This window comes from Scomber scombrus, chromosome 3, assembly GCF_963691925.1.
Source record: "Scomber scombrus chromosome 3, fScoSco1.1, whole genome shotgun sequence".
Classification (NCBI taxonomy): domain Eukaryota; kingdom Metazoa; phylum Chordata; class Actinopteri; order Scombriformes; family Scombridae; genus Scomber; species Scomber scombrus.
Genome location: NC_084972.1, coordinates 2,297,249 through 2,318,157, shown reverse-complemented (window position 1 = coordinate 2,318,157; position 20,909 = coordinate 2,297,249). Strand labels below are relative to the sequence as shown.

The following is a 20,909-nucleotide window of genomic DNA, read 5'->3' as shown; positions in this document are numbered from 1 at the left end:
CTATTGGAATCAGACACTAATCATGGAATCTCAGTGTTATGATGTTCACAGCTATAAAAGCATGATCTTCATTCTCCTTAGAACTCAACTGCTTCCAAGCTACGCTGATGATCACAGTGATGGTGGTACTCTATGTTTTTTTTGTGTGTTTAGCTCAGCAGCCTCCTGAATGCTTTCCTGACTTGGCCTGATATATGACTAATGCTGACATTCCAACTTTACCTTTTCAGTCCTCTACACAGCAGCATCCCCAAAGCGAGCTCAGTGACAAACTGCTGCTCTATATAAGAACTCTGACTACTCTACATATCTTCTTGGTTTCAAGATTTCTTAAAATATGCAAATCAGCTCAAAACTGATCTTCACCAAAACTATACATTCATTATACATCCACACATTTCCCTTTACAGGTAAAATGTGACAAGCAAAACTTCTAAAGAGGCCAAAACACCAAAGAGCTGCTGATTAACCCTCAAATTATGTAGTAAAACAACAAATATAAAAAATGCTCTGATTTTCACTCAAATGTAGGTATTTTTTTTTATTTTAATCAAATGTTCACCTACTGGTTAAATTGTTAAACACAAAGAACATTTTAATAAACCAAAAGCTATTCACACGATGAACCTGTAGACAGGATGCTCTACATATGAAACATACCATGTTTTGACCTATGACCTCCATAACTAACGAGAGGTCAATCCAAATCTTGACTGCATAGTTATAGAACAGGTAAATCTAGAGTACAGCAGGTTTAGCATTAGGTTTGAGCATAACTACCACAATGATTTTGACTACAACTTTACAACAGCTTTAAGCTTAGACTCAAACACATTGGTTGGTAGGGTTTAGTGTTTAGACTCACAACTGTACTACTATAATTAAAGGCTATTGTATTATCACTATTAAAAACATTTTTGATTAACGCTATGTTATGACTCACAATGATATTGTGTTGAGATTAGCTAACCTAAACAGTATATATGGGTCACTGGGACCAAGCTATAATCTCTCAATTGCTTAATATACGTGTGTGTGTGTGTGTGTGTGTGTGTGTGTGTGTGTGTGTGTGTGTGTGTGTGTGTGTGTGTGTGTGTGTGTGTGTGTGTGTGTGTGTGTATTTATATTCTTGAATTCATGATTAGATGATTTTCTTTTTTTCTATTTCATGCATTTATATCATTAAAATTGCCAGTTACTATATACACATAATTAGAGCCCAACTGATATATTAGTCAGCTGATATTATGGGCCGATAGTGGCTTATCCCAAATATATCATTATATATTGGTATACATCGGTATCAGCATATATGTTGTATAATATGTACAGATTTTTGAAAGTTATATAGGCAGCATTTTATGTATACTTGATCCTCTTTCCTAAATCAAATTACACACACAGACATATGTAGCGACATCTGCCCCAAAAATCCAGTATCAGTCAGATTTTACACATAATATACAGTAGATGGCTCTGTCGCCTGATGAACATCTGGCCTCTTTATATAAGCTCTGATCATGTGTGAGCATGTGTGTGTGTGTGTGTGAGTGTGTGAGTGTGAGACTGAGATGCTATCCTCTCCTATTCTTATGTAAGACCATTTAAATGTTGGCCAGGGCTCAGGTCAGTGTCACACACACACACACACACACACACACACACTCACAGCTGCCAGTGTGTCCACATACTGACAGACAGTATAAAGAATCAATTCCGAATATCACAAGATACATGACCTAATCCACACATACCCAACCAGGACCAGCTTCATAATACTTGTGTTTTGAGAGAATATACATTTTTTAATTTTGCTGCCACCAGTGAAAACTCATGGTTAACAGTCATTGGTTGAAGGGGGAGGAGGTGGGAGGTGATATCAATCAATACGCCACTTTCTTTTTCTTTTTTAAATTGCAATAAAAATTACACAAAAAATCCCAATGACTGGGTAACTTATGTATTTCACTGTATTTATTCATATGATTATGTTTCAGATATACACTATTTATGTTAAATTGGCCATTTTAGATGAAAGTGATTTACGACCACTGTGTTGAATGTGGTTCAACACTGTTTGTAAAAAACACATTTTGGCAAATGAAGGTGTCTTGACACCTGGAGGTGTGGCTACCTGCACTGAGTGATAACTCTATGTGATTATTTATAAATGTATTCAGGCTGTCATAGCGAGTTAGCCATCTACCACAGGGCCCTGTAGCTTGTGCTGACTATTGACTTCAGTTTAACTCAATGTTCTATTTAACAAATATGATGTCATGCTGGGGAAAAAACTGAAATCTGCTCAAAAAAACAGCAGAACTGTGATCTTCAACAGTCTGGAGGGAGAAGTAGTTATATGAATATTATTCAGGTATTTAGATATTATACAATGAGAATCTCCATGTCTGGTCCAATCTTTCACATACAGCATAAAATTATTAAATACGTAGCATCAGATCACAATGATGTGTGACATAATCCTTCGCTCCGCTGTGTAAGCTTCACTGCATAAAGCAAAGAAAAAATGCCCCTAAAATTGACTTGTTAGATATAAATAGCTATAATGTGCCAATCTCCAATTCACCTCCATTCATTTGTGCACTTCAAGGGTCCTCTGCTGAGAATAATTAGAATTGAACGAGTTGAGCCTCCTTTCTTTTCTACTGTAACCTACTATAGACTTCATTTTGTAAACTCTCAGCTGGAACTATACATACACACACACACACACACACACACACACACACACACACACACACACACACACCAAGCTTTCCATGGCTGGGCACATGCATTAGGCTCTCATTACACAAGTCAATAAGCATACCTTTCTATACAGTTACACAGTCACAGCAAAACACACATAGGCCCCAGCCCCTATATAAGAACACTATAGGAACAGTAAAGTCACCAAAGACACCAGGAGATATACAAATGTCATTAAGTAAGGGCAATGAAAACATCCCATAAGTATATTTGGTGTATGTGCATCTGATGTATCTGATCTGTGATTGTCAAATTGAAGTTATCAAACTATTTACATCATCTTTGCTCACAACATACCTGACAACAGATCCTTTAAAATAGCCGGTATGAACTTAAAGTAACTACAGTATTAGTCAGTATTGAGATTATAGGGAACACACTTTTATTGATAATAATCCCATATGGAAACAATATGTCTAACTAATCTCAGTTTTGTCAATCCTAAATAAGCCATAGTTAGATAACACTGTATCCATACCACAAAGTGCAAACAGCATGGGACTATTAAAGGAATACTATAGGAATACATTGTGTAGTGATCACATAAGACATTAACCAATACTACAACAAGGTCATCATGTAAACCTACTACTGAGCAGTACAGATACATACAAGTTCCTATATGGAAAGACTAAAGGGTAAGACTTCTGTTAGAGGTGTGTGTTGTTTTGAGGTGTGTGTCTTCCATGGGGTGACATGATATCATCGACTATAAACACTTGAGTTTTGCGTCGCCTCCCTCACATTCAGATGTGCTGTGATCCACTTCCAGTGCTGAGAGACAGACCTGACTCACCCTGTGTGCAGCCCAGGCTGCAGCCCCAGGCCTAACCAAACAAGCCTAACTTGACAGCCCTTTAAACGTCCCCCTTCGCTCGTCCTCTGCAATGACACCTCTCCTCACACATCATACACACACGGGCCTCTGCAGATGCAGACTGCGAGGCCGTGCCCGGCAATCTAGCTGGACTTTGGTATCTTTATATGCAATTTGCGCAGAGCAGCAAAATTCCCACAAAACCGCAGCATCATCCAGAAGATGCGCAGAGAGAGGCGGGGGCCCGTGTAGCCTTCACCGGGTGCCCGGGAGACACTGCAGATACACGGGGCAACAGCCTCCCGAGCCTTCAGTACCGGACTAGAGCTGCAGCATTCCTTGCGGCTGTCATTTTTATCACATCCTCGGATCTCACCATCACTCCGGTCCGGCTCCGCCAGAACCGGGACACCACCCGATGCGTCAGTGTGATGGGAGCTCCAACTACAGAGCGCCGGAGTAGAAAGTAGAAAGTGTCCGCTTACCTGTGCTGCTCTTCTGGTCGCTGCTGCACCGGGAACCGTCAGCTCTGCAGCGGCATCAGAAAGTATCCACCTCCTCCGTGCTGTCGACTTCACCGGAGCTCTGACTCCGTGTTTCCTGTCAATGCGGTGCTGCTTCTCCCTCTCTCTTGCTTTCTCTCTCTCTCTCTCTCTCTCTCTCTCTCTCTCTCTCTCTCTCTCTCTCTCTCTCTCTCTCTCTCTCTCTCTCTCTCTCTCTCTCTCTCTCTCTCCCCATCAGCTGCTCAGCTGTTCTCTCTCTTTAGTCTGTAAGCGCGCGTCCCCGGTGTGTCGTTGCGTGCACACGCTCGGCACTTCACCAGGGGTTGGCGGGCAGGTGGTGGAGGTGTACAGTTTGACAACAACCACGATTCCTGTGTCCAAAATAATAAAGATAATTGTAAATAATAATTATAAAAAATAAAATAAATTATATAGCTTGTCTAAACTATAGTCTTTACTGATAGAACATCATATTCAAAGCAGGTCGCACTACAGACCCTGTAGTTATAATATTACATTAATGCCAAACAAATGTGAAATTAACTTCCATTACAAATGTAGTCTGCACATTTGGGTCGGTCTGTCACAAGTCAACATTTTAAAAATTCCCATTTACCTATTGATGTAGTGTAAACCCATGTCAGAAATGTAGTTACATGTTCATTTAAAGAAATACTTAACGAACAAAAAAACCCTCCTTTTTGAAAATCAATCTAACCCTAAAGTAGATGGCTCTGGAAAGTTTCTGACTTTCTAGTTATCAACAATTGTCAGTTTGTGTCAAATGAAGACCCGGTTTAATAGTGGAAAAAGCATGAAAACATGACAAGCTTTTTCCTTACCGTTCTCTCTATCTATTTGAAGCTGTGCTCACTGTATCCAAGCACTTTTGCAAAAGTATGGCTAACTTAGATTCAGTTTGTCACTACATTAAAGCAGTTTGCTGTTTGGTAGCAACCAATGTCAGCAAGTATGGTATCAACTGTAGTTCTTTACTAGCCCCTAAATTAATTTCTTGTGGGGAGTTTTAAATGAGAGTAAGAACACTCATTCTGCATTTGAAGTTGGAAAAAAAAGCACAACACACCCACACTGCTAACTACACTAATGTTACAGTGCAGTAGCTGCCTCTATGTTATCCTTAATGCTAAAAACATTGTCTGCAGAAATAGAGCTACACTACAGCTGTGTCAACAATTTTGTAGTAAAATGCTTCAAATTTCACCCATCACTGTCACTTACATCTATATAAAACCCAATATTAACACTAAAACAACCAATTTAGCTCATGGAGTTACAGTTTTTTTATAAGCCTATCTAGTTTCACTTGGTAGCTCAAGTAAACACTCCAAATGAATGAAACAGCAGAAGTGGCTTATATAGAATAGTATTTATTGTCATTGTACAAAGCACAACGAAATTGAGATTCCATCCTTAAAGTGCAGTAACAATAATTAATAAATAATTACTTTTTTAAAAAGCCATTATTTCATGCAGTTTAGGCTATCAAATAATATCATTTAAAAAACCTATTTTAGGTTGTGACACAGTGGATGAGAATAGGTCATTTGTCCCCATTTTCCAACACCAGATATCGTATTTATTTAACTATGATTGTTTATTGTTTTTTCAGCCATAAGTGTATCAGTAATCTGTAACTTGCAGACATATACTGTCCCAGGTGTGTTTGTGGTTTGCATTATATTTGGTTACAGTTCATATTCCAGCAACGTTTTTGGTTCAATTTTAGTCGTTTATTGGTTTAGTTCTGAGTTCCAAAAGTTAAAAATGTTCTTTCTTACCACAACCACCATATGTTCAACAAACCAATGGATGTATCAACCATCTACTTCCTTTATGTATACACAGGGTGACATCGTCAGTGATGTCAGTGGGACCAAGTATTGGGTTATTTATTTTATGTAGTTAAATGTTTGGTTTAGTATCCATGAGATTTATACTTGCTTTGACTTGTGATGAGGATAATGTTGTGGATGATGTGTGTGTTGTAGAAATTGTTGACTTATACAGTAGCATTGTTATATGCCAGTTGGTAAAAGAGAAAGGACACCCCTGCAATAAATATGGTTCTTCCTAACAGATTGGATGAACTATTTAAGGAGAGAGATGGAGGTTGAGGGTCAGCAGAAATCAGAGGATGACAGTGTAGCTGTGTGCATATGGTCATGCCTTAGTTTGCTTTATCCTGAGTTAAGCCAGTTCATTTTGATTGCTTGTATTCTTTTCATATTTTCCACTTCCTCACCACTCTGGTCAGTCTACACCACACAGACTATAGCTTAAATGGTGAGACTTATCTTAGTCTGAGACTTAAGCTAATGGACTTCATCATCTTGGAATAATGATCGGTTTCAGACTCTCTTCTGTTTCACATTTCCAGTTTGTTCTCATTGTGTTCACATGCATTCTGTCTGCTGATTAAAAAAACTGTTAAATAGATTTTGTTTAAGTATGGTTATTACATAATATGCAGCACACATTTTCTGATTCAAGTGAAGGGAGAGCTGTTTCCAAAGCTTTGACGTGTACTGTATATTAATGAGTGCACAGAGGCACTTTAAAACAAATTCTATTGTAAAGTATATTTAATGTATTTTATTGTTCAGCTGTTGAGACCTGCTTGTGTCTAACCATATTGATATAGCTACAGATAGGCTATGAGTCAAAAGGTTCATAGAAAAATTCAGGACTTTCTCAAAAAAAGCTAAAAATAACTTTTAGCAGAGTGTCAGTGTGATTCTCAACTGTGCTGACAGCAATGACTCAGAGTGATGTCACACCCCAAAACTGACAGAGCATCTATTTCTATTGTTTAGTCTAGCTTTGCTTTGAGTAAAGGGGAAGGCAATTTAACCTTTTTCTTCTCCCTGCTCCTTTACGCTCATTCAATGTGAATGAGGAAATTGAGTTGTATTTTGTCTATGAATCACATCTTGTTCTGGAACTTTACATTGGTGTGAAAAGAGCAAATAAACTAAATTAAATTAAAATGCTCTCACTCAAAACACTAAATCAGCCAACATCTGGACTCCAGAGATTATGCATTAGGGCTGCATGCATCACATCATTAATGATATTCATGCCTCGTTGTAATTAATCCCCGTGAAAGTATTGCTTTTTATTTCCACATTATGCTTTTCTGACTACATTGAATCATGCAAAATGTTTGTATGAGATATTGAATAATTAAGTTGACAATGCTATTTGGGGCAGTCCTGTAAAAAAAAAAAAAAAAACACATCATGAATGAAAAGAGAGCAGATGTTCAGTTTTAAGTGACATATGTAAAATTAGAATATTTATCCTCTTCAGCTTTGGAAGACAGTGGCCAAATTATATACTGAGAATAATCTATGTTGTATTATCCTGCCAATATAATTATTATATTAGTTTCATCAGATGACTTTATTTGTTCCATGTTGTGTCTGTACTGGGACAGACCCTGTATCTTTATCAAATCTATGCCAGCAGCTGAGAACATGTCCTAAGAAAGATTCACATGGAATTTTGACCATAAAACATGGACAATTATATAAAACCGTTTGATTTATGATGTTGTCTGTGGCTCTGGAGGAGCATGGCCAAGAGAAAATGACACCAAAGACATCACTAAACTGACTCATTTATGCTTGGGTGTCAGGACTACAGTTTTTTTGTATAAAGCCTGCGTTACAAACTGGCCATGTGGAGTTTGAAACATGGACATTTAATCAAAACATATGTTGTTGCATTATGGGAAACGTAGGATACAGCATTTTTGGAGCTTACCAGCAACCAAAACTCAGGATATTTTAGTCTAGTGAGCAAGATACACTACACAAAATATAAGCACTTCTGCATGTCATGGTAGCTTAGTGAGCTGGATGCCAATTGACTAGAATTGAGGATAACACTTAGCAATTAAAAGCGTTATAAAACATAAACGTTACTGACAAATCTACAAACAAATGCAATGTTAAGCAAATGAATATTCATACCAATTAGGTTGCTATACTTATATATACTTAATTCAATCAGATAAGATAGTAGAGTGTCACCTAGTGGCCATAAATAGAACAGTTTCTTATGTACATAAATCAAACACCAGAAAACCTCAGTAATTTGATTAAATTAGAGGAACTGGCTCAGTACAAAGTTATTGAGACAAGTATATAACTTACCTTTATTAGTTTTCACAAGTGGAGGATTTCATGCGCTTGCTTTGTGTGATATTTATTTTCTAATAATTCAGCAAAATAGTGTTGAGAGTTTCTATACTGTATGCATTTTAAGAGAGAGATAGTTCATGTATTGTCATAACGAAGTTATATTTATTGTTTTCTTTATTTTATAATTGTAGTACCAGACAATGTCCAGCAGATGGCAGTGCTGCTGCACAGCATGCATGCAGGAGTTAAAATGTGATTTTCATTCCTTTGAGGTGACTTATTCCATTTATTTATAGCGATCCTATGTTTTATAATTAATCAGGCTCTGAGTGTTAGATGTGAAAAACAATATGCAACCAATTTGTGCAAATACTGCCAAACTGGGTTCTGTGCAAGTAAATACCATGGCCCTAAACTATATGGAAGGTAGCTGTTAGCCTACACACTGTGACAAATACAATGTCAAATGTCAAAATGCCATGATTTCCTGTTTCTATGCACTTGTGTTGCACCTACACAGGACAGAATGGGCATATATAGAATGAGCTTGTCTGACATCTCACCAACTACACCATTCTTTCTCTGTGCACCTGTTACAGCAGGTCATCTTAATCACCAGAAATGAACTCACCTGTGTGGGTGTGCAATCCCTTTACATCATTTAAACCAGTCAAATAAATGTAGTGGAGTACAAAGTACAATATTTCCCTCTGAAATGTATTAGAGTGGAAGCATAAAGTACCTAAAATTGAATTTAAGTCCAGTACTTAAGTAAATGTATTTAGTTACTTTCCACCATGGCAGAATACTGACTACAAAATTCAGTGGGATTCAGTTGAATTAAAAAAAAGTCTTATTGTACACATTTTTTCAGGTTAGAATATATTAGGATTAGCTTCTTAAAATAATGAGTTCAGTTCCTGGTAGTGATGTGTGTGGCTTGGTTGTGTCAACACCAGCACAGAAGCAGAAGTGGAAAGTAAAATAGCACATTTACTCAAGTTCTGCATTTGCAATGTGATGAAATATTTTATTTCATTGTACACTCCATTTATCTGACAGTTACTCAATAATAATAATAATAATAGATATACAAAATATATAATCACACTCTGAAAGTTACACGGGTTGTTACTCTTGATCATTAATGTTGCTAACACAGGGTTTTTATTTAGCAGTATTGTTCCAGCAGGGTGCTGCTATTTCTACTGCAGTAGAACATCTGGATACATCTTCCACCACTGCACATTGGGTACTTGTACGGTGTATTCGTTTACTGGCACTCTCAGACATTAGTTACTGGTTATCAGTAAGCTGTATTGCACTTGTGCTTTTCCTGCTGTGACAGGTCACAATGTCTGCTGTGAGAAATGCTGATGGGAAGCCAGTGAGGGTCTTCATTCTTGTTTCTGCAGTAGCATTTCATAGTGAAAGGTCATGGTATACACTTCAACTAAACAGTGGAAATTATAATATTTTTATACCATTATTTAAATAGCTGGGTTATACATACAGAGCACTTTATTAGGTACATCAGTGCAATCTAACAATATCCAATACAACTCCACCATAAAATCTACTTTTACGAAGCTTATACATTGTCAGTTTTTGTTGTCAAACAGGTGATTAGCATCCATGGAGTTGACAAAATATCAGTAACACTGTCATACAATATAATGCATTAAAGTAGTACACCACAACCACTCAAATGTCAACAAAAACTGCAATTGGGTAAACTCTGTAAAAGTAGAATTTATGGTGGTTGTATTGGATTGCATATAAAGACTGATTGCAAGTATTAGATTGAATACGAGTTGAATATTAGTTTGAGACCACTAGTCAAGATACTTGTATTCTGTGTCTGTTTAGAATGTGATCCTTTTTTTTCATTAGAAATGGTAATATCTCAGTATTTGGTTTGTCCACCTGGTGCTTTAATAACATGCATTTGAGCTGGCATGAACTCCACAAGTTGCAAAACCTGATGACGCATGTTATCCCAGCATGATCTGACAATGTTCCATGGGGCTTCATGCAATGTCACTGAATGATTGGCTTTCTCAGTCTTCAAGTGCCACCATAAATGTTTAAAGGGGTTGATGTCAGGTGACTGTGGAGGAAAGTCCATGACAGTCAGGACTCCTTGGACTTCTTTGGTCTTCATGAAGTTGTTGTTAAACTTTGAGGTGTGTTTGAGGTTATCATCCTGCTGCAGTTTGAATTCTTCTCCACAAACATGCAAACCAGAGTGTAGCATGTCGGTGAAGAATGGAGTGTGATACTTCTCCTTGGTCAGTGTGTAGTCAATACTACTAGAGGGCTATATATGTTGGCATTTATTAGCCCACCACTTCTTGAGAAGTGGTTTAGAAACAGCTACTCTTCCTCTAACACCTCTACAACACAACCTTCTTTTGACAGTACTTATGCTGTTTGGAGTCTTGTGGTTCTTTATACCAGAACGTTGCGCCCATTGGGCACTGCAGCATGTTTACTTGCCAAAAGACACGCTCATAGATTAAAGCAGTGAGAAGAATGTATATTTGTATGTGAAGGTCACAGTAAGTATGTGTCCCCAAACACACTTGTGCCCTGGCAAGCTAATGAAAACAGTCATATGTTAAAACAAACAAAGTAATAATTTCTATATCTTGGTAAGGATGGGTAATGATAGAGGAAATGTGCATACTCATTACCTGCTGAAGAAGTTTATAAACCTAAACTTCACCTTAAAGCGATGGTTCGGCGTAATTTCGACCTAGCGTCATATGCACCATCCGGTCTATCTAACCACCCGCTCCGCTTTTTTTTTCATTTTGTCGCAAACTGGTGGAGTTAGAGCCATCAGCCAGATGGCTTAGTACAGGCGCTAACGGACCCACCAGAGTATCTCGTAAATTACCCCACTAGTAATGCCTGGATTGTTATCAAACTAACCCTAACCCTACAAATAGGGTCTTTACTCATAAATCGATGCATTGGAAAGTTTGTAAGTAAACCAGGAGTTTATTAAAATAAACACTTACCTGATGGCTTTTACTCTGCTGCTACTGCTAAAGCTGTAAACATCGAAATTACGCCTAACCATCGCTTTAACCTCAGTGGAGACCTCACGTTCCACCCTAATCTAATTGAGAATGAGGAGTCACATGGTTTTTCGGGGGGGGAGGGGAGGGGTTTGAGCCCGTCCGCCATGATGGTATCCACCGCTATCAGTTGCCAGGGGCAACGTAGTCAGAGCGGCATAGGGGCAGAGGAGGAAAGACGCAACATAGAGACGCAGGAGACATTCCGAGATAGAAAATAAAGAAATACATGGAGAAGAAAAATGCAAAGGAAAAGGGTCCTTACAGGAACAAACTCACTGCCAGCGCCAAGCAGAGATATGAGGAGAAGCTGTCAGACATAAACAACATCGACCCATACGAGCTACCTGCAGCAGAATGGGACAGAGACCTGGACCATTTACCACATGCACATATATGGACATAGTCAACTACTTGGTTTTTGGCATCAGTCATTATACGATGCACGAATTTAAAAGCCATAAATCACTGGAAAGTTATGAGACGTTCTGCTGTGGTTGGGTGCAAGACCTGGCCATCTACAAGCCTCCAAACGCTCAAAACACCGTTGTTCTGGCAAAGGTAAGATGCACCTTTTGAGTTTTATGCTGATGCTAATGTGTTTTGAATACATTGTGTTTACCAGACACTTATTGACCAAAGTGACAATGTAATTTACTGAGATTGTTTCACTAGATTGTAACGAGATGTTCCATGTGCACAAACGTTAGATTAACTTCCCACATGTTTTGCAGCTTGTTATCCTTATGTACAGTTGTGATTTGATTTTAGCCCAATAAAACATACTAGGCATTGTGTCTTGGGGGCTTCGAAGTAGACAAACCAGTTCTGGTTAGGCCAGGGTAGTTAATGGTGTGAATGTGAAGTCTGTGAAGTCTCTGAAGTCTAGGTTAGACTAAAGCCATTTAGGGTGTGAATGTGAGGTCAGTGAAATCTCCGAAGTCTAGACTAGGCTGTAACTTGAAATCAAATGTGTCCCTTGTCTTCAAGGCTTTTTACTGTTTCTCTAATTTATTTACCTAACTTTACTTACCTAATTTATTTATCTAACAGGTCATGCATTCACGACAGCTCTGAGAGCCTCCACTCACCCCATGGGTCATCCTCACACCATCAGGGCAAGTGTGTTCGGCCCACTGTACATGCATGGCTGGTGTAGCAGAGTCATGCACCCATGTCGGAGCCCTGCTGTTTATGGTTGATGCCTGTGTACGGTTAAAGGAGAAGGCCACAGTCACAGACGAACCGGCCCACTGGAAGCTGCCAAGCAGCATCAACAAGGTCCTGCCAGAGGTTGGCCACTGCATCAATTTCATATCTGCTGCAGCTACACAGAGGTCTCTAAACAGACGAATAGACGGTGAGACCCAAAATAGTCAGCACACCGATCAACAAGTGGAAACTTGTGGGTTTTTTGTGAACCCGGCCTTCCCACAGGTAGAAACATCCAGATGCCATTGTTACTTGCACCTGTTGTGGGAAAGGCTGCAGAAGTGAAATGCCCAGCGAAGTACAAGGACAGCACAATCCTTGATGCATGCTCATCAGATGGCCGTAACTTCTGTCTGCATGTTGTTGATGGTCAGGTGCACCTCAAGAAAAAACACCAGTACTACACCCAGGTCCAGACCCAACTGTTTGTAACAGAGAGTTCCTACTGTGACTTTGTAGTGTGGACATTGAAGGACTGTGTGATTCTGTGCATAGCTCCAGACAAAACATTTTGGAATACACGGCTTTAGAATGCACAGGACTTCTTTGTGAAGGTGGCTCTCCCTGTGGTGCAATATTTCATGCTTCGTGAACTACTACAGACACAGACAGTGGTGAAGAGGCCAAGGAAGCAGACTGCCAAAAAAGCACCAAAGAGAAAAAATGCAGTGTGGTGTCTTTGTGCTGGACCAGAGGAAGGTCAAATGGTGGCCTGTGACAACCAGAACTGTAGAATTCAGTGGTTTCACTTCCATTGCGTGGGGTTTGTGGATGCCCCTTCTGCTGTGCATACATCACTCAAAGGGTATGTTGAAAGGCATCACTGACTGTTGTCCTGTGTACCCGAAACAGACGGCTGAGGTGCTGTACTGGCAGGTCTAGTCTGAGGCGCATTAGAGTCAACAGGACAAGCTGGAAGGTTGAGAGTTTCTTCATCCTACCTTGAGGCAGATATGGCGTGAGACTGCATAGAAGTGTCTGAAACATTACATAGTTTGGAAGTCCCTTGTAATACTTCACTGTGTTATCATCACCACTCAGAAAGTTCTCATTCATCCGGTACTCATCAAGCTCCTCTTTCAGCTTTCTGTTTTCCTCCAAAAGACTGTTGACTACATCTCGTCTAGATGTGCAGAGTCCACATTCCACGTCCTGTGCCAGGGATGGAGGCCGCTGGTCCTGTGCCTCCTCCTTCAGCTTTCTGTTCTCCTCCAAAAGACTGTTGATTACATCTTGTCTAGATGTGCAGAGTCCACATTCCAGGTCCTGTGCCGGGGATGAAGGCCGCTGGTCCTGTGCCGGGGATGGCGGCTGCTCCTCCTGATGCTCTGCCAGCGGTGGCACTTGCTCCTGGCGCTGGGTGCTGCGGTGCTTTACTTGCCGCTGATATCTCGCTGCATCTGTTGTCTTGACATCACTGTGGCCTAACCGCAAAGATGGTGTCCAGTCAGGGTGGTTCTCCAACATCTCATATGATGGTTTACCTAAAACAGAATAATTAGATGGAAAAACTCATCAATGTAATCAATGCTTTAAGCTTTACATTGAAAGACACAGGACACATTGAAAGGACACATGGGAGAATGGGGACAATGCACCTTCAGTGTTTCTTACAGAAAATGTGTAAGTTAAGGTGGTGATTATCTTGAGGAAAGCTCAAAACAAAAGGACTGATGTTGGCCATCTTGGTGTGGTGAATTGTATCCAAACAATCACCACCTTAACTAACACATTTTCTGTGGGAAACACTGTAATATCATGAACAGAATCTCAACTAGTTTTGTTTAAAACAACATTGATGGTTGGCCATCGAGCATTTTCGAAGAAGCAACAGTTTGTTATGTAATGAGCTAGCTGCTAGCAGGCTAGACAACAACTTCAGATGCACTTCAGGGTTCGCACCAACATAAGGTACACTTCGTGGCTTTAAAGAGACGACAACATAAACAAATGTAAAGACATTTTTAGAGAACGTACCCGAGTGAAAATGCAGAGAACACACTCTCATCGACTGTGGAATGTGATCAAAAGTAAGGTCCTTTCTTCTAATTGCAGCCACCCAAGAAATTCGACGTCTCCTCGTGATGTCGGATACTTGCTTTCCTAAGTGCATTGTCCATTAAGGGAACCTAAAAAACTGTAACCCACTGTTCTTATGGTTTCCACGACGATCGTGTGAGGCATTGGAGCAGTTTTTAACGCAGCAGTTACTTCCAGGCATTGTTAAAACAGTACAGAATTGCAACAACCTCCTCTGCTAGCAGCTACCGTGTCAACAATAACGTAAACAAAGCTGGAGTCGGGGGGGCGTACCTACCATCATGGCGGGAAGGGGGAGGTTACCGCGGTAAGTCTGTGCCATGACGACAACTACTCATTCGCAATAGACAGTTGAAAAGGAAATGTGTTGATTTGGCTATATATATACTTTATAGATTGTAGTGCTGCTTGACTGTTTAGTGGTAACCAACGTAAATGCAGCCTCTTGTAAAAAATGAAGATCAACAATAATTGTGCTTCCAGCATTATCCAACTACCAAAAAAATACTACCGCCAGAAGTGTGTGTGTGTGTGTATGTGTGTATCCGCAGCGCGTTTATTTGTAGCAACAACATAATCCCGGACCCTCATTCATAAATCAAAGTTTTTGTTATGCGAGTTATTATTTAACTCTGCAACAAAACGGATCTTAACCCTGAGACAAAGAGGAACATAATGTGTAAATTCGTGTCGCGGAAGGATAATCAAATGGTTGGAAGGCTGTATGGGTGAGTAGCTAACAAACTGTAGCATTAGCATTAGCATTAGCTACTGTGTGGATTGAGTTTTGTGGTTTCTTACCTGACATCTCTGGAGTTTCGTCACCTTGCCCTAATGTCATGCAGCGTTTGGGGGCATCGCGAGTATTTTCCAACAGTGATTTGCTCTTGTTAGGCATGTTGAAAATGTCCGTGGCCGTGAATAAATGTCTCCTCTATTTGTGATCTTCTCCACCCGTCGTTCACGCCCCTACGTACGGCGGCTTTACGCAATAACGTCACAGGCTGAAAAAATAGTCCCTGGTGGCAGTAGCTCTGAGTAAATAAAAAGTATAACTGCAGACTATTTATTTAACATTGAAATAGAAATTGAAGTTGACATGAAATGAAATGTGAAAAAAAGGCCATATGCAATGGCTGGCTCCCTGAACCTTGGAGGGGATGCAGGGGGTTGGAGAAAGGTGGACGGACAGACGGAACAACATCCCACTTTCCAATTATAGTAGTAGGAAGGCAAAAATCTGTATCTATGAAATTGCTTTTCTGTTTCTCAGGGAACTACTGATCTTCTGGTGGTGTGGTGACTTTTGATCGGACTGGTCGTGTTTCGGATACAACTGATCCAGTTTCTGCAGAGCAGTTTAGAGCTTCTTGCACTGCCTTCTTAGAAACCTCTCATGTAGCCATGATCTGACACTAAGAAACTTCCTCTTTGTTAAAAATAAACATTTAACTTCTGACATTTTCACTTAGTTCCTACTATCACAGTGTTACTTAGTATGCAATGACCTGCTGGAAACTTGAGGCACACTCATACTTATAGCAAGTGAACACTGGCTGTGAGTTATTCAAAAGAGTCTCTAATGAGTAGATCACATCCATCTGAACACTTCAATGGAAAAGATATAAGTAAAGGAAAGTTGTTAAGTTAGTCAGTCACAAATTTGCTTAAATATGATTGCTGCCCTTAAATACTTGTTCTTTTTACATCTCATAACTTCTTGTTTTCTGATTCCTGAAACTTTCCAGGTTTATGTGAAAATAATAGAGATATTCAATGTGGTCTCAATGTGATTTTTGACCTCACTGTCTATGTTTACAACCTGGCTGATTGCCTGCTCATGTTGGCTGCCCTGTTGGACTCTTGTAAAACTGAAGCTACCAGTGGTGCCATGTCAGAAAGTCTCATGGATGAACTTTGCATGTGAAAATGATAAGAACAAACACTTACAAGAGCAAAAGCACAAACATGAAGAGAAATATGACAAACTCAATTATGTATATAAAAGTCAATGTTTGTGCTTTTGAGGGTGTTTTGTCACTAAAACCATGATCACAAGACCCAGGTTGCACAAAATGATCGTTTAATTCATTTGAAAAGTGTGTTCAACAACACAATCAATGAACCGCATATCACACTGTATTGCACAACAGAGAAGACACACAATCAAACACAATTATTGTACAGTTTGAACCTGGACATCTGGACAGTTAAAGCATTTCCAAGTTTACAGATGTTTTAGTTTCTTGTTCTCTGAGGATCTCTGGAGGCTCACTTGGAGTGCGGGGCTCGACTCCAGCCGGCCCGCTCCCTGGTGTGCAGTCTGAAGTGGGTGTTGAGGTGCGCTGACTGGTTGAAGCACTTCCCGCAGACGTGGCAGCGGAAGGGCTTCTCCCCTGTGTGGATGCGGTGGTGCCTCTTCAGCATGCTGACTGTGGTGAAGCTCTTTCGGCACACGGCGCAGCTGTACGGCTTCTCCTTGGTGTGCCAGCGCATGTGGACCTCCAGCTGGCAGGCGAAGCTGAAGCCCTTCCCGCACTCTTTACAGCTGTGCCACCTCTGGATGCTCTGGCTCGGGTGAGAGGGGCGAGATGGAGGCGCCTTGAGGGTTCTTACATTCTTTAACTGCAGCACGTGCACGCTCTGTTTTCCGATCGAGCGAGGTAATCCTTTCACCTGAACACCTGCAGAGCCTGATAGACCTGTTTTCTGAGTCCTGTGACTCTTTGCGGGGTCGCGGTGAGACTCGCTCTGAGCAGGCGGGCAGTTTGAATGAACAGTCAGAGAGGATGGTGAGCTGCTGGCTGGCTGCTGTTTGTCTGTGTCACTATCTGTCTTGATCTCCTGGAATGTTAGTGGAGGAGGAGAGACAGTTTCACTGCTGCACACTGTTAGGTCTGGTGGAGGTTGTGTCCTCTGCAGGGGCTCGACATGACTACAGTTTCCTTCCGATGACTCGCTTCCTTCATGTGGACAATCTGCTTGGATGTCTCGGAGCTTGGGCTCTTCTTTAACTTGTGGCAGCAGCTCCACACTGCTCCTCCATTCAGACTCACAGGGCTGATCATCTTGTTGGAGCTGGACAGAGTGAGACTCTGAAAAGATACACACATCACAGTCACACTTAGTGCATTTAAATATAATAGTGTAATTGTGTCTCTCTAGTGATGTCTCAGCCTGACCTGTGAGATACTTTTTATTTTTCAAAAACACCAGTTTGACTCTGTTCTGTGTTTCAACCAAACTTCATTCAAACATCTGCAGATTTAATCTTGCTTCGCTTGACAGGAATTACATGAAACAATTTGAGCCCTTCAATGAATTGACAGTTTCAACGGCTAAATGTATGCATATATCTTTTACCTGTGAAATCAGCAACTATTTTTTTTTTTTTTTTGCAGAAAAGCCAAATATTTGCGTAGTTTCGAATTTGAGCATTCTCTTTCATACCTGACATTTTGTTTTGAACTGCTGATCAAACGAAATACACTTGAAGATGTCATCATTGAATTCTAAGAAATGATACATTTTGACTTTTTTCTAATGATTAATTAAAAGAATAATCTGCAGATTAATTGATAATGAAAATAATCATTAGTTGCGGCCCTTATTCCAATACTGTGTTTGTGACTGTCCTCAACTGCTAGTGAAGATGTACATGATGACACATGTGATTTAACTCATTTGAACTCTGGATGGCAGCTTTCCCTAACTATAGTTTCCCCAGTCTTTTCATTTTCATCTCTACTTCCAATGATTTCTATTTTTACACAGCATTATTATCATAATATACTTTTGGGGTTCTGTAATCTGAGTAAATGCTATCCAAAGCAATTATCCCTCGTCAATGTAATCAGTCCATTATCAGCCAAATATTATATTGACAGGAACAGAAGCACATTAACTGAAATAGAGCAGTTGATATGAACTAAATAAACATCATAGCTGATGATACTGATTACATGATTGACATTATTTGATATTAATTATTTGCTATTAATATTAATGTGATTTAATATTTAATATATCAACAACAATTGGGTGACCGAATGAACACTGAAAGCAGTTTAACTTGCTGTAATGATTCCTCCTGTTCATACTGACCATTAGAAGATCTCTTCATAATGCTCATACAATGGAAGTGATAGAGGACTAAATCCAGTCCTCTTTCTGTGTAAACATATATTTAAAAGTTGATCTGAAGCTAATATGAAGCTTCAAATCTTCATCTTCTATGTTTGAACGTTACAGTGTTTTTAGTACCAAAGTCTTTTTGTTACTATACTTCCACCACATCTCAACAGGGAAACACTAAGAGGGAATTTGATGCTAAAAAGACTGTAAATGTGTCAGATATCACTTGATATGACTAACTCACACTGATGAAGCTGAATATAAACTGATCATCTACTTTTAAATGACACACTGTGGATTTTGTCCTCCATCACTTCCACTGAAAGCACATTTGAAGGAGATATTTTAATAGTCAGTATGAACAGGAGGAATGTTCATATGGACACCTGACCTCTGCTTTAACACACATTTGAAGAACTGTGAGTCTATCCATTAAGTATTTAAACTCCACTTTAATGTTGAAACTGTTTAAATTGCTCTTACGTATTAGTTATCTCAGTTATCTTGTTTCAGAAGTGTTTGACAGTACGTTTGCATAGAGGTAATGGTCATTCTAGCCACCAGTATTAAAAGGTATTAAACATTACAGCATTCATAGAGCAGTGAACCTGACAGCAGAGCACACACTGACCGCTGCAGCTCCTCCTCACCTGGCTGCAGCAGCAGTCGTTGGACGGCTACGTTCAGGAGCCGTTTGAGCCTCTCGTTCTCCTCTCTGGAGCGCAAGATTTCGCTTTGATACTCGGCCACCGTATCTTTAACGGCTCGGAAAATCTCCTCGGCGGCCGCTGTCAGCCTGTCGTTGAGAAACACGTTTAACAGCTCCAGTTTGGTCATATTTTCTGCTGCAGTCTCCAGAGGCGGAACGTCCTTCTGTTTACATCTACTGCTCCGGAAGCACAAGCATGCCGGCTCGAGTGTTCTGTCAGTGTTCAGGGACACTGCTGGTTTGTGGCGCCATCTGCTGGTCAGGAGAGTACACTACACCACAACCTGCCCGCCATGTGTTACACGTGGAGAGAATTATATGGACTAAATTTGACCAATTTTTACATTTCTGAGCTGTAAAAACACCATATACACATCTCTTTTTTTGTGCATACAAATTTGACACATTTATGAAAAAATATGTGCTCATCAAAATCTCAGTTAAAGGTGTTTAATGAGATAATTAAACTTTTTTTGTTGAAAAATCATATACATAACTAAACTACAAACATGTATTAAGGATATAAAGGCCTGGATGACCTGTAACTTCCTGCTATTAAACTCAGAAAAAACTGAAGTTATTGTGCTTGGCCCTAAACACCTCAGAAACACATTATCCAATGATATAACTACTATTACTTTGGCCTCCAGTACTACTGTAAGGAACCTAGGAGTTATATTTGACCAGGATCTGTCCTTTAATTCACATATAAAACACATTTCAAGGACTGCCTATTTTCATCTGCGTAACATTTCAAAAATTAGACACATCCTGTCTCAAAATGATGCTGAAAAACTAATCCATGTATTTGTTAGTTCTAGGCTGGATTATTGCAATTCATTATTATCAGGCTGTCCGAATAAATCTCTAAAGACTCTCCAACTGGTCCAGAATGTAGCTGCACGCATTCTAACAAAAACTAGAAAGAGAGATCACATTACTCCTATTTTAGCTTCACTGCATTGGCTTCCTGTAAAATCTAAAATAGAATTTAAAATCCTTCTCCTCACTTTTAAAGCTCTTAATGGTCAGGCTCCATCATATCTTAAAGAGCTCATAGAACCTTATGTACCTACCAGAACACTGCGCTCCCAGAACGCAGGCCTACTTGTGGTACCTAGTATCTCTAAAAGTAGAATGGGAGGCAGAGCCTTCAGTTATCAGGCTCCTCTCCTGTGGAACCATCTCCGGAGGGCAGACACCCTGTCTACGTTTAAGAGTAGGCTTAAAACTTTCCTTTTTGATAAAGCTTATAGTTAGAGCCGGCCAGGCTTGTCCTGGACCAGCTCCTAGTTTATGCTGCTAAAGGCTTAGACTGCCGGGGGACTCCTACTCCCATGATGCACTGAGCTCCTCTCTCCTCCTCTCTCTCTCTCTCTCTCTATCCATCCATCTATATCCATTAACATTCATGTACTATTAGTGCATTCAATAACCTAAACTTCTTCCCCGGTGTTGTCTGTGCTTTCT

At 40.0% G+C, this 20,909-nt stretch overlaps 1 protein-coding gene across 1 annotated transcript; it reads right to left on the bottom strand.

Moving 5' to 3' along the window:
• Positions 1-16,679: 16,679 nt before the first annotated feature.
• On the bottom strand, positions 16,680-19,567 carry LOC133977856 (zinc finger protein 235-like). Its single transcript, XM_062416153.1, has 2 exons — positions 19,381-19,567; positions 16,680-17,691 (listed from the first exon to the last, which is right to left on the bottom strand). Exons 1-2 carry the CDS (start codon positions 19,565-19,567, stop codon positions 16,868-16,870), a joined length of 1,011 nt encoding a protein of 336 aa, XP_062272137.1. The 3' UTR covers positions 16,680-16,867.
• Between the last annotated feature and the right edge of the window lie 1,342 nt (positions 19,568-20,909).